Genomic DNA, 14,476 nt, shown 5'->3' with positions numbered 1-14,476 from the left:
GATCTAGGAAAATTTACGGGGAGAAAGTGCAAGCCATGCAAGATGAAGAGCACTTGCAAATGCAATAAAAGCATTGAGCAATTTGACTGGCATACAATTAAATTAAATAGAAGAAAGAATACTTGTAGCATTCAGTATCTGAAGCAATGGAAATTTGGCTTACATCAACTTCTCTACATGGACTGGCACCAGCCCAGATGCAACCCATCTCATACTATATGGAGAATTGGAGATTGACACTACAAAAGTTAAGCCCTAACAACCAATGAGAAGTTATCATCTCTTATTTTTCCTACATCTCACCAGTTTGGACACAATTACCAAGCAAAGCACACATAGAACTCTTAAGACTGATGAGAAACGATCTCAAACAGTCTATTTGTTGCCAGAAAAGAGTTCTTGTTCTCACCAGCAAGAGAATTAGTCTACTGCACAAAGCATCATCACCACCATGATCCCTTCCGTAGGACATGGAAGGCGGCACCCCGTTGAAAAAAGGAGAGACCCCCACCCCTTCTCACTGAAGATGTTGAAACAAAGTAACCAAACCAGTCTACTGCAAACAGCTCTGCATAGAGATTATAAGGATTCAGCAAAGCCTGCGAGATGCGAGACCTGTGAACGATTATACTCCTATTTACAGAGGATAGCTCGACCATCGAACACTGAATACCCTTCAATTAGTTTTCCCTACCCTACACTTCATGGCAAGTTAGTCAACTAAAGAAACAACTAACAGTATAGATTCACTTGAGATTATATCGTTAGACCTCCACCCTCCACACGATGTCATCAGCAGCATTATCACATGACTTCTCCAGCGCTGCAACCTTAGCTCGATTACTAGAAGTCAGGGTGGTCTTTCCCCTTTCTCCTTGAGGAAGCTCAAGGGCTTCACTGATTGATCCACATTTCACATCAGTTGGAGGGATGAAACAATCCATGGAGAGGCCTGGAACATTGAACGCAACTTCCTCAATAGTCCACGCCTCCTCCATCCTTGTCTTCGTGTGGCTCATCGCCACCTCTCCAAACCGAAAGAGCGTGACTGCTGAGCGGCCTGAATGAGCAATCATCATACCGTCAACCGGGCGATAGTCGTCAACAAACGAATTGATGCTAGTCTCCCAATACACAGCATCACCACCAGTGCTGGACTGGATGCGGGTCAGATGCGAATCTTCAATATGCACAAGAAGCCCTGTTCTCTGGCTGAAGTAGCCAAAAAGGACATGCCTTATGATCTCCGCAGGGCCTTCGCTCCTTGCCCTCAGTGTGAAGGGATCTGCACAAAGCTTCAGGATAAAGCAATCCTCTCCATTTACCTTCTTCTCCCCAATGCACCGTGCATCAGCAAACATGCTTGCTGTGGTCAATGGATCTAAACCCTATAAATGCAAAGAATAAAATCTTAGCTTCTTTCCTAAGGCAACTCAAGGATTTAAGGAAAATTAGGAACTTGCGGCTGTGAGTGAATCCATACTTGCAGAGCTCGGCGTAGAGGTCGAACAGGGCCTTTGGCAGCATGGGCTCCGAGCCACGGTGTGTGACGCCAAACTAGCTTACCATTGCAGCCGGCATGCACCTTGCTGCCACCTACAGCGAGCTCAACGTACCACATCTCGGGGGCCATCTGCCAGAGCACAAAGCCACCGGATTCGGCAGATTTAGACACGTTCCGGTTCTTCACGACCCTGTTCGCAGTCTCAAACTCAGTGGCCACCATCTTAACCTTCCCCATGGCATATGAATTCCGGATTGAGCTCAACAGCTTCATCCCACCTGATGCTGCGATGTACTGCTGCAGTATGTACTGAGCCGACGAAGTTTCCTACAGATCAAGAAGATATTTTTACATCCAGGTTCCGAAATTAAAATACTAATCTACTTCACGCGATGATTAAGACGGGCATTTGTATCAGACGTTACACATGCAAACCGCTAGACATGCATTTATTGTGCCAAGATGCAATTTTTGTTCCGTTATCCACAAAATTATGGAAAAGTGCCGGAAAAAAATCACGAAATCAGGATAGGAGAAAAAAGAAGGCTCACAATTGGAGTATCCTTGATGCTGAGATGGGGGAGGGGCTCGGCTGCGGAGACATGGATGGGGGCGAGCGGCGCCGCCATGACACCGAGGAGGAGGCGAATATCGGAGCGGCGAGCCCCCGAGGAGGAAGCCACGCCGCTGCCGACGCCGGACACGGACATGGATGGCGCACGTGCTAGCTGCCCTTTAACCCACTGCCCCCACCCCTCCTTCTTCCCCTCTCCGGGCCCCGGATCCGGCCCTTCTATTAACGGCGCCAGCGCTTCCCCACCGCCGGATCTCGGTAACGCCTCCATCTCCGCCGCTGACTTGCTCCGCGCCTTCCACCTCGACCTCGCCGGCGACAGTTCACGGAGGGACGAGAAGAACCCTTGCTTCTTCTCCATCGGAACCTAGCAACAGAGAGAGCGAGCGAGACAGAGACAGAGACGAGCACGGGGGAAGAGAAACCCTAGGACTAGGAGAGAGCTCTCATGGAAGAAGGACCTAGTTTGGATTTTTCTTTCGTCGATGGGGCTATTAGTAATATAATCCCGACTAGAATGTGATTCTTATTCTTTCGAGAAGTGGATTGGAGATTTATAGAAAGCAAGGGGAGGTGGATCGGTGTGCGAATAAAAGGAAAGTAAGGAGGGGAATTAGAAAAAGCAACGGAGAGAGAGAGAGAGAGAGAGAGAGAGAGAGAGAGAGGAAGGAAGCCACTTGACAGTGAGGAGTGGGAAGTGAGGCGGGGGGTGAAGGTGAGACTGCAAGAGAGGTTATACGGTTAAGAGTAGTGGGTGATCCGTTCACCTCCCCGTCATCTCACTCGCCCAAGCTTTCTTCTCTAGGCTTGCTAAAGAGGCGCGTCGTTTCCCCCAAACTGGCAGTAGAGGAGGTGAGTGTAACCGAGTTAGCGGAGGGCGGAAGGCGAAAGGGCAGCCAGGCTGGGGCCCACGTGACTCGCACACACATTCTCCTATCGTCTCTCGTGACGGCGCCGTTAGTTAGCGACGCCACATGTCACGTGAAACGCGGTTTGGTGACGCAAAAGGGAAACCCTGGCCCTCCGGAGGCACGTGACGGGTCTCCTTCTATAATCTTTAACTATGCTTGATTAATTTTACTCTTCATTTATTAAGAATAACCCTTTCACGTTAAAACTCATTATCGAAAAGTCTCTCAAAAATAGCACTAGTAGCAAAATGACGGCCTTCAGTGATCTGCATCCCTAACCATGCAAAGCTAAGTCTAGTGAGATATATATATATATATACGCGTCAATTTATAACAACTAAATATTATAGATTTTAATTATCGGTAGTCATTATGGGTAACCTTTTCATCTTAGGCTAGCCACTGCACTTTACTAGTCGAGGTCGAGCCGAACCAATGCTCCAAGCCCTTCACAAATATTAGAGATGATATCTAGTGATATTTTTTTCACTAGACATGCATACACTATGTACTTTGTTTTGTTACTTTTGATCTTCTTCGTGACCCTTGTTTTCCTTTAATCCAAAGTGGTGATCAAATGAGTACTTTTTTCAAGGAATAAAATGGTGTACGGTCTCTATCTTGACTCGATTGGAGTAGATAGGTAGGTGATGTTAATACCATTTAAAGAACAATCAATAATGAGGTGGTCGATCAACACAGTAGACATGCAGCTGGTTCAATAATAGCAACAGTTCCATCTCCATCATGGTTGGTATTAAACACGATCGTGCCCAAAGTAGCTAAAATAGCTAGAGTTAGAGAGAGCCTTGTCAAGAAGAGTCCAACTAAACTGGGCCGTGTTTGTGGTAAATAAAACCGCACGTGACCTTCTCCTTCCGGAGTCCACCACTGCATGTGGAGTCGTCGGTGGCCATGCACGTACGTAGCTAACTGCTCACTTGCTTCCTTCGTCGCTTTCCTCGATAAATTTAATTCTTTGCAGCCACGGATGCAGGGATTTCCTGCAGTCGACAACTTGGCAGCTCGTCGTTGGCTCCGCATCAAAGCCTACGCAGGATGAAGGGAACAATTTACGTTTCATGGAGTCAGAAGAGTAGGAATTAATTGACGATGGCTAGGGGGACCAGTACTCGATTGATAAAGATCAAGTGTGGACGTACCTTTTGTTTACATTAGCCCCATTATTAGATCTAAAACTAAGTGGGGGACCTAGAAGATGAAAAGATACATTTATATAGTGAGAATGCACTAATGCCTAGATATAATATAATATATATATATAATTTGTAGTGGGTTTGTATGTACCACTTGGTGAGAGGATGCATGACAAGTCTTATTTAGCCAGGTTGGATATATTGATGTGCGTGGGGAAGAATGAGCAACTAGGTTTGACTTGAGGGATTAGATTTAATCATGGTTCCAAGTGGAGTCTCTAATTGTTGGAACTTATCTACACTTGCAGTCAAGACAACCGGATCTGTGTTCCTTCCATAAGATTCTTGGTGATTATATAATAAATCCTTGTTGTTTTGCCTTTGACATCTCTTAATCCAAGGATCATATGGCCTCATACCAAGTACATTCGTAAGAAACAACCACATGCACATGTCCAAGCTAAGAATATATATAAATTCCCATATTCCATTTATTCATACTACTTATCAACTTGGGTAGATTAACTGAGTTGAAAATGATTGGACGATAATGATGCAACTTTGATAAAAAAGGACTATTTGAAATCCCTGATATATTCTAAGTTAGTGGGAAATGACAAAGAGAAGTGAATAGTGCTGTGAAGAGAGTGCTTGCTAGGTTGGTTATGCTTGGACCTAGGACTTCTAAGCTATATTTCCATTGGAATATTGCAACACTATTCGCCGTTGATTGCGGTACTAGTTTGTCGTATTGGATGAGTCTTCTCATGAATCTTATGCCTTTCTCCTTCCAAAGTCCAAGAGAGATATGAGGTTGGCAGTGGATTTTCTTATCTTCATTTTTTTCGTGTGTCTGTGTGGGTCTCGAAGTAACGTTGCCATCAAGGGTGGGGCTCTAATTAGGGGAAAATTTCAAAGAAGGCAAGCAACTTTTTTAACCAACAAAATCTCTTTGTCGTCCAGTTAAATGCATGCATGCCATTAGAGATACCAAAAGATATACTAGCTAGATGTAACATTCTGCTTGAGAAAGTGGCACTGCTAAGAAAGAGAGCAACCACTGGTAGAGAGGTCAGTAACGAGTACTGTTTGATGCAAGGAGCCAGGAAATAAAAAGTTGGGCATCATCATCACTTAATTCCTTGTACAAGTTTGGTGATTCCTCCAAGATCAAGAAGTCGCCATGATTAATACTTAGCATCTCATCCTCTGTAGCTCTCCTAAGACGTGGCCCAATGTAACAACTATCTCCTTCTTGGTTAGGTGGAAGGAATCAATACTAGTCTCTCCCTCTGCAACTACTACTCCCACCTCGAACTTGGCAATCTTGAGCTCATGCCAAGGTAGTCAAAGGCATCCGTTGACCTTGAAGTGCGTGCCATGGTTTCAGCTATTTCTTTTAATTACCATGTGCCCGCACAGTTTTCTTTTTAAATGATTGTAAAACTAATATACAAATAGAACCGGGAACATTAAAAAAAATTTGATAGAAGACACACGTGGCGAAACAGTTCTTAGTTCATTGTCCTCTACGTACCAATTACTTCATTGAGTAGCAAATTAAGATGATTTTAATTTTTGGTTTCCTTGCTATAACATGAATGTCGACATGTCAGCTTCCATGTGATCATTAGGATGGTTCATTAATTGCAAAAAAATAAAATAATAAGCAGTAGATTTGCTTGACGTAAACCCAGCATACATGTTGCACATCCGTAATCAAATTAAGTAGTAAAAGGTTTGCAATTGGACCCATCACTTGACTTAGCTCACTAGGGGAGCTATCTTTAACGTGACGTAGCACCGACCATGCATGCATTCGTGAATCCAGTACTCCATGGGGGAATAAGGTTGGATCCAATCACAATCTTGGGATCCACATCACTTTTTACTCTTTACAACCAGGTGGAACAGGGGGAGCTTTAATAGACTCGGACAGGACATGACACATGGGTGTCATGGCCATGCATGGCCCATGGTCATGCTCCTTTGTAGCAGCAACCCATGCAGTAAAAAATAATAAACAAATAAAAGATTTAAGGGCAACTTGGGGGTGGGGATCAGATGCTAGCTACTGTTAACTTTCACATGAGACTGGTATGCTAGTGTGTACTCTTTTGCATTTGGAGTAGTCTCGTAGTCTCCTTTTCCCATGCTGTGGTCTACATTCCATGCTCCTGAAGGCAGTGACAGGAAAGCGAAAGAAGAGTAGTAAAGCAAAACGAGGAGAGATTTGTAGAGAGAGAGAGATAGAGAGCAAAGGGATACTGCACAACTGATGAGAGAGCTGAGGACCATCGATCGACTTCATGTGGTTCTGTTTTTATAACACTGTGAGCTTCTTTATGATGCTTGGAGTGGAAGGGATGCAGCTATTTTCCCATAGGGATATCGACCATATGGGTGTTGTTTTAAAGATCCACCTCTAGCTTTTGACAGAGAGATGAGTGCAAGTGAGAGGGTAGTGGATGGTAGTACTGGGGCTACCTAGTGCACCCCTTTGTCCTGACTCCTGAGGTGGGAATAAAGAACGGGATGAAATGGTAGTCTGTGAGAGTAAATAAGGAGTTAAAATAGATCATAATAGAAGCCTTAATTATTCTTCTACATTAAAGCTTTCAGTTCTAAGGAAAAGTTCACACAACTTGGACTTTACCTTACTCGTATCAGGACATATATTAATAATATATATAACTCTAGTTGTTTTTCCCACCCAGATTCAAGAAACGTTACCTTCCAGATAACGTTACTTGGTGCAGCCAAATGAATAAAAAGATCCTTGTCGGAAATGCATCGGGGAAAGGCTGCGGTGCGAAATCCAACGACTCCCATAATTAAACGGCCACTAGCTACCTGACAATATTCCCACGGCTCAACGTTGGCGTTGCAATCCTACGCTTTTGATATTAAAAATTATATTAAATAACCACATCAACCATTTTAGTATACTATAAGCTTCATATTTTATTTTATTCTATAGTAGTAGTAGTAGTAGTATTGCTACTTGATGTATGGGTGCATCACGGGCCATCATGTCATTTCTCACGCCTTGATCATTTCACCCGGAAAGTTTACCGTTGGGACCATAATTATTAAACGGCAAGGCCTGAGGTGGGCTTGGGCTCTCCTATGTTATGGGCCATAATGATGAACGCATGATAGATGCATGCCATGTCGGTGACACTCGAACCTCATCATTAAGACAAAGACAGATAAATTAGATAAAGGATTTATTATAATTATCCTACGTTTTGTACTCATTGCGTACGAATTTTTATCATCTCATCTCACACTTTACTATATTTTAAAGGTAATTTTACCTTAATTTTTTTTTGGGTGATAAATGGGCCTATAAATTAAGCTAGCTTGTTGTTAGAATAGGCCCACGGGCCGGAAGATATATTGGGCTTCGCGCGAGCAAAGTTTTATGGGCTTCTATTGGGTCGGGTTAAGTCCAAACTCCATTTGGGCCGGGTCAAGTCAAAGTACCGATCCGTTTCCCGTCCATATTTGTAACGTAATACCAGGTCCGTTTTAGGTTTTCTTCTTTGGGTCCGAAGCCAGGAAGAAATATCTCATTCCTCGATTCAGATCCCCGCGTCGCCATCGCTAAGATTGGTAATCTCCTAAAGCTCGCCGATCTCTTTCCTATTTATGATCTCGTCCTCCCTTCTCTCTTTCTCTCCCCCCTGCGAATTGTACCTGGGGGGCTAGGGATACGGTCCTTGATCCGGATCGAGGGCAATTATCGGCTTAGGCGTGTGCGGAACGGTATTTTCTTGGATCGATTTTGTAAGATTTGTATCATTCGGATGTTTGATGGATAGTGGAGTAGTTGTTTGGTCAATTGTTAGAATCTGACGTCAAGTTGACTGGATCTCTTATCTCTCGTATTCTTTTTGATGGAAAGCTTGCATTTTCTATGTTTATGTTCAATAATCTTAGATCTATATTTTGTTTCTTGGCATGATATGACAATTCTGGATAGAAGCATTTGAACACATAATTTTGATTCTTTGGTGAACTTGGAAATCGATCGATATAAGTATATCGAGACTGTGTCTTAATGCACCTAAATCCAACGTTATTGTTTCTTTATCGGTTTTACTTTTTTTTTTTCTTGCAGGTACTAAGTAGGGAGGAACTAGAACATCATAGGTTGCGTGATTTGTTGATTTTTCTAAGGGTAGTGCCACGTTCGTTGAAAGACATTTCCATTTAAACTTTGAAACAATTAAACTTTCCTACTGCTGTGTAAGTCACGATTGTTGATGATGAGGACGCATGAACGAGCTGCCAATTTAGCTCTTCTGGGTATGGCTTTGATTTTTCATGTAAAATTATGGTTGTGTTTATTGCGTCCTTATTTTAGAATGAAGAGGTTGTTTAATAGTGTTTATATAAACTTTTACATGTTCTTTTACTTCAAATTTACATGCATATATGTAAGTCAATCTCTATTTCGTTGCAGGTTTAACCTTAGCACCCCTTGTTCTGAGAGTAAATCCCAACTTGAATGTGATCTTGACAGCATGTTTGACTGTTTATGTGGGTTGCTATCGGTCAGTCAAGCCTACTCCGCCATCAGTGAGTAGAATTATGTAGCTATGTTCTTTGCATTATTTCCTGGTAATATTGATGGGCTTGTCATTTCTATGCTTCCAATAACTTACTCTTGTAATTTCTACCAGGAGACTATGTCAAATGAACATGCTATGCGCTTTCCTTTAGTGGGAAGTGCTATGCTGTTGTCGCTGTTTCTCCTCTTTAAGTTTATCTCAAAAGACTTGGTCAATGCTGTTCTCACTTGTTACTTTTTTGTCCTTGGGATCATTGCCCTTTCGTAAGTCTTTTTACTTTGAGCCAAATTAATGAGAATTTCGCCAAATTATAAGTTATGGTAGCTGGTAGTGTAATTGGTCACTGAACCAAGTTTGCCTCTCTTTTTTCATGTGCAGTGCAACACTGTTACCTTCTATCAAGCGTTTTCTTCCAAAAGATTGGAACGACAATCTCATTGTTTGGCAAGCGCCATTTATTCGTTGTAAGCTCTCTCTCTCTCTCTCTCTCTCTCTCTCTTAGCAGGATCTCCTTACCCACCTCCCTTAAACACATCTGTAAGACTAATTATTCGGAGTGTCTCAGTCTTTCTAGTTGATGTCAACATTATCTGCTAATACCTGATATTGAATATCCTGGTGATTAAATGAGCAATTTACTTTGATCTTATAAATAGGCTTGTGCATTTATTGTATTAAAATTTGTATCCATCTCTTATTTGCCTATCTCTGCTGGCTTGATCATGATGAATCTGGTTATTTAAGCTGTTTATTTTAAGGGAAATATACACTTATTCGTACTAAGTGTTTAAGTTATTCTTGACTATGAAGATACAAGAACTGCTAGGTCAAAGCAAATGAACTATGAAAGATGTTTGTTTTGTTGCTATCTATTAGTACAGTCAAAACTAAAATGAGGTAAACTTTATAGTCTTTCAAGTGAAGATAATTTAAAGCACTGTTTTGAAAAGCGAAAAAGGCGGCCGCCATGGCGGGGCGGTGCACTGGCTGCCCCGCCATGTTGAAAGGCGTCGGCAAAAGGCGGCAAAGTGCCTTGGCGGGCTGCCTAGGCGCTAAATAGTGCTAGGTGGGTCGCTTGGCCCGACTTAGCGGGCTAGCGCTTCGGCCCGCCAAGTCGAGATGCGGTTATTAGTGAGCAGGTCGGGTTTTATAGCGGACCGGGTTTAATAAAACTAACTAATTTAGAGGAGTTAATTGCTAATTGTTTTATGAATTATTGAATTAAGATTACAGAGAAGAATTTTTTTTTCACTGTGATGCATTATTAATTGGGGGAATTACTAATTGCCTGCTATTTAAGTATATAATTTCTGATTAGAGGATTTTGAAATGTGATTCATGTGAATAAACTAGAGTTAGTAAATAGATATCTCAGTTATTCAGTTATCACTAATAAGCAATTAGTCAATGTGATTATGTTATTTAGTGTTTTAATTTAGTGCACTATTAAAATTTCTGTATATATTGTACTTATTTACTTATTTATATTAAAAATGCTAGACCACCTTGTCACCCGTCTTGTCGCCCGCCTTCCGCCTAGGCGCTAGGCGGTGGGGTGACCGCCTGCCACCCGCGGCCGCTTTTTAAAACATTGATTTAAAGTCATTTAGATAGGGAAAAGTACTTTTTCTTCTTAATCAATTGTTTGTTTCCTAAATCCATTTTCACTCCTTGGGAGCAGGCTTTGGAGTCTGTATCATACGTGCTTGCACGAATGTCAGTCTTGTAAGCATCTTCAGGCAGAACATGTAGAAAAACTGATACGCACGTTCTTTTGATTTTTCATATTTTTAGTTGGCAGGATTAAACTGTTGTATCTCTTCTTGTGATCATTTTGGTTTAGAATGATGTTTAAATTTTATTTTATGCAGCTGCTTCAGTGGAGTTCACCAAGTCTCAGATTGTTGCTTCAATCCCAGGAATATTTTTCTGCATATGGTATGCTAAACAGAAACATTGGCTGGCAAACAATGTCTTGGGGATTGCCTTCTCCATTCAGGTTACTGCAACTCCTTTGTTTGAACAATATTCTAGCATGCCGTCAGTTATGCGAGACATTATCATCATTTCTCTTCTCCATGCCTGAAGATCATCTCTACTCTGCAGTATTCCAAGTTTTGATTATTTTTGCTACATGGTTTTTGTTTTTGCAGGGAATTGAGATGCTGTCGTTAGGATCATTTAAAACTGGTGCAATTCTTTTGGTAAGTTAATTTCTTGAAAGGCATTTCATGATGGACATTTTGTTTTCAATTTTCAAGAAATTTACAGGAGTTTTGATTCATTTTGATATTAGTTCTCCATAAGAACCATTGGAAGTAGCTAATCATTAAGAGTAATAGCTTGAGGTTCTTTACGATGTGTTAAATGGGGCATGCAATTTATTACCTAGTATGGTTGACAGGTCACCATGTTTGAAGTCCTGTTGTGTTTACAAGATGCTAGCTATCTTTCTATTTCCCTCGTGTATATGTACTGTTTGACTTTGAGTAATGTGAAAATCATTTACATTCCCACATGCAACAGTAGTTTTGTCCTATCTGGATTTTTAGCATATCAATTATTATTTATGATTCTATTCTTGAGTCTTTTCACTATAGATACATCTCTGATTAGTTAGCGATGCTTTCTGGAAATTGATTAATTAACTCTTTTGATGTAAGTGGGTGGTGGTATGTATATTAGGTCTTGAGTCAACTGTATGACCATTTGACTATATTTCTGATCAGCGATGAGTCATCATTGCAGGCTGGGCTCTTTTTTTATGATATTTTCTGGGTATTCTTTACTCCAGTAATGGTTAGCGTTGCTAAATCATTTGATGCTCCCATAAAGGTCAGTTTCATTTAGTGAATTCAGCATTTTATAATTTATGGTACCCGAACTCTTATACTTCATCATCAGCGTTGCGTTAAATTTGACATATAACTTGTGTTGTCCTTGTATAGCTTCTATTTCCAACTTCAGATCTGGCGCGCCCATTCTCTATGCTCGGGCTTGGTGATATTGTAATACCTGGTTAGTAGCTAAAAATCTTGCAAAGCGATATATATTTTGGTACCTTGGTTATTTTATTTAAATTTACTAATTGTCTTCAGGACCTCATGATCAAGGAGTCTTATTGACTCATGATTCATTGTGATGTTTTATTTGATTTGTGTGTGTGTATATATATATACTGTACAAAACTGAGTTGGTCCTGCCCATATCTTGCATTGCTAGGCTAGTCTGACTCTTAATTTTGACTTCTTGCTTCCTTGTTAAATGATACTCTCTAGCTGTATCCTAAAGAATTGATATTGATGTTTCTTGTTTCTTTGAAACAGATCTATGCTTGTATTCAATTGCAATGCATCCAAACTTTCAAATTAGAAAAGAGTGTGTGATTATTTCTAAACCTTAGAAGAATGTGAAGCTTTGATAATTGTTGCTTTCTTCAGTTATAAAACAAATAATGTGTGATGAACAGTAGCATTTGTCATGGAAGTTATCTTCCACAAAGTAGGCTGAACTTTTCTAAGGTTTAGGGTCTATTGGAAGGGTAGAAGATGACAGGTAGGATGTAGTACAATATTTATTTTATCATTGAAATACTCGCATCTTCTCTTTGCATTCTTGCGGTGGATAAGTTTTGTCTGGATAAATTGCTCCTGTTTAGCCCTTTTTTAATGTTCACCTCCTGTAAATCTGATTTTAGTAGATAAGAGGAGGCTTCATTGATGACTTCCTTTTATTTCTGATAGGAATAACCAGTTGAATTATAGGGTGGATAATGAAACGTCAACTGATAGGAACAGCCTATTGGATTCTCAGTTGGACAAATGAAACACGAACTATTCTCTTTCATAACAAATTAAGAATTATGTTCTCTATATATGGTTCAGGTATTTTTGTTGCATTAGCCCTGCGTTTTGATGTCTCAAGAGGGACACAGAATCGCTACTTCAGAAGTGCATTTTCTGGATACACGATGGGGTTGGTCCTCACTATTATTGTGATGAATTGGTTTCAAGCTGCACAGGTTTTTGCACTCTTGTTACTTTATTGTTGCTTGTGTAAAATTTGATTTATTTTCCTTCATCTTTCTCACATTTACAGTCTTGTTGATTTTGCACTTTCAGCCTGCACTTCTTTATATAGTACCTGGTGTTATTGGTTTTGTGGCTGTCCACTGCTTGTGGAACGGGGAAGTAAAACCGGTATGTTTAATACTCTCTTTGTTTCTCTATCTCTCTTGTACATTACTAATGTTAAGTTTGATAATTGATACTGCTGAAAGATTATTTGGAAAAGCATTCTGTGTCAAATATCCCCATAACTTGCTAAGTTTGATTTTTTTTGGTTGAATGCATACTTTCTCTAGTATGTAAAGCTTGCCATGAAATGGGAATTGTGGACCTCTTAACTCTAGAAAAAGGGATCAACATCAATGGACAAACAGCATCATGGTAGTTGGTTATTTTTAAATTGATTCATCAATGCGTTAAACATTAGAGGGCTTTACTTAGTTGGATAATAAGGCTTTTCCATTTGTTCTTGAGGATGCATCTTGCACTTCCATTCTGCCCTACCCACCTTCCATTCTGCCCTGCCACAACAGGGCATCCTTCTTTTATATTTTTAAAGGTTGCCTTGCTGCATGGAAGGTTGCATCTAGTGTTAAATTAATCCCATGGCATAATTTCATAATATTTTGTAGTGTATAATGTGGGAGGATTGTTAAGAGTTGAATTTGCCATGCACAATGCACGGTTATTGGTACTAGTACAAGTTTTGTATTTTATGTCTGCTGAAATGATACCTTTTCTTCTCTCTTTTGACATGACTTGGTAAAATGTGGACTTATTTTTAAATTGATTCCTATCAATGCGTCAAACATTAGAGGGTTTCACCTAGTTGGACAGTACCAATATTTTGTAGTTGCATCTAGTGTTAAATTAACCCCATGGCATAATTTCATAATATTTTATAGTGTATAATGCGGGAGGATTGTTAAGAGTTGAATTTGCCATGCACAATGTACGGTTATTGGTACTGGTACAAGTTTTGTATTTTATATCTGCTGAAATAATACCTTTTCTTTTCTCCTCTTTTGACATGACTTGGTAAAATGTGGACTTATTCATATTTTATGCATTATCAGCTGTTGGAGTATGATGAGTCCAAAGCTGCAGCAGTTTCAGCTAGCACTGCCTCACAAGATGCTGATGACAAAACCAACAAGAAAGAAGAGTAATTGTCAAGATGTTGAGGTCGAGAAGAGTGGAGTTTAGTAGAACATTGATACCATTCCGGTGCTTGACATGTGGAACTTTTGACACCTGCTAACTTGTGATATTACTGAAGCTTTACAAAATACAAGAAATAAAAAGAAAGTTAGCTTCATTAGCGCATCTAGACGAAAGTTCAAGCATCTAGGTAGAGAATGTTGTATTTTTTAATTTTCCTAGTTTCATCCATTCTCTGCCAACTTTGTCTCAGGTTTCCTTATGCCGTCATTTATGAGCCATAAACTAACTAATGCTGGTTGAATATTTTGGCTTACTATAAGGGTCCATCAGGTGAGGTCAGATTAAATTAGTAATCTACCTCTCTTTTGTGGCAGATATTGAAATTTTGCATTGACAATGTGTTAGTGGAAGCTGATAGTTTGGGACTAAGGAAAGTTGTTGCTTATGGTTCTGTAGTAATCTTGCAGTAAGAAATATAGTGTGATGTGTTGTCATTTCTCTTTCATCTTCCTCTTTTTT

At 40.3% G+C, this 14,476-nt stretch overlaps 2 protein-coding genes across 4 annotated transcripts; one reads left to right on the top strand and one right to left on the bottom strand.

Annotated features, from left to right (window-relative positions):
- Positions 1-102: 102 nt before the first annotated feature.
- On the bottom strand, positions 103-2,785 carry LOC140785124 (uncharacterized). Its single transcript, XM_073132867.1, has 3 exons — positions 2,056-2,785; positions 1,484-1,831; positions 103-1,388 (listed from the first exon to the last, which is right to left on the bottom strand). Exons 1-3 carry the CDS (start codon positions 2,437-2,439, stop codon positions 765-767), a joined length of 1,356 nt encoding a protein of 451 aa, XP_072988968.1. The 5' UTR covers positions 2,440-2,785; the 3' UTR covers positions 103-764.
- Positions 2,786-7,678: 4,893 nt separating this feature from the next.
- Positions 7,679-14,462, top strand: LOC140784833 (signal peptide peptidase 1). Of its 3 annotated transcripts, none has more exons than XM_073132417.1 (12): positions 7,679-7,764; positions 8,273-8,460; positions 8,618-8,733; positions 8,838-8,989; positions 9,105-9,190; positions 10,598-10,725; positions 10,880-10,930; positions 11,475-11,561; positions 11,675-11,744; positions 12,611-12,747; positions 12,848-12,925; positions 13,870-14,462. In XM_073132417.1, exons 2-12 carry the CDS (start codon positions 8,418-8,420, stop codon positions 13,960-13,962), a joined length of 1,041 nt encoding a protein of 346 aa, XP_072988518.1. In that variant the 5' UTR covers positions 7,679-7,764; positions 8,273-8,417; the 3' UTR covers positions 13,963-14,462. The 3 variants fall into 3 exon arrangements, with proteins under 3 accessions (XP_072988518.1, XP_072988520.1, XP_072988519.1); XM_073132419.1 differs by having other exon boundaries at positions 7,724-7,917; XM_073132418.1 differs by having other exon boundaries at positions 7,744-7,938.
- Positions 14,463-14,476: the final 14 nt, after the last annotated feature.

Source organism: Typha latifolia, chromosome 3, assembly GCF_019914945.1.
Source record: "Typha latifolia isolate L0001 chromosome 3, TyphaL0001v2, whole genome shotgun sequence".
In the NCBI taxonomy this organism is placed as follows: Eukaryota; Viridiplantae; Streptophyta; class Magnoliopsida; order Poales; family Typhaceae; genus Typha; species Typha latifolia.
Note: the sequence above shows the minus strand (reverse complement) of the source record. Positions and strands in the feature narration are given on the sequence as shown.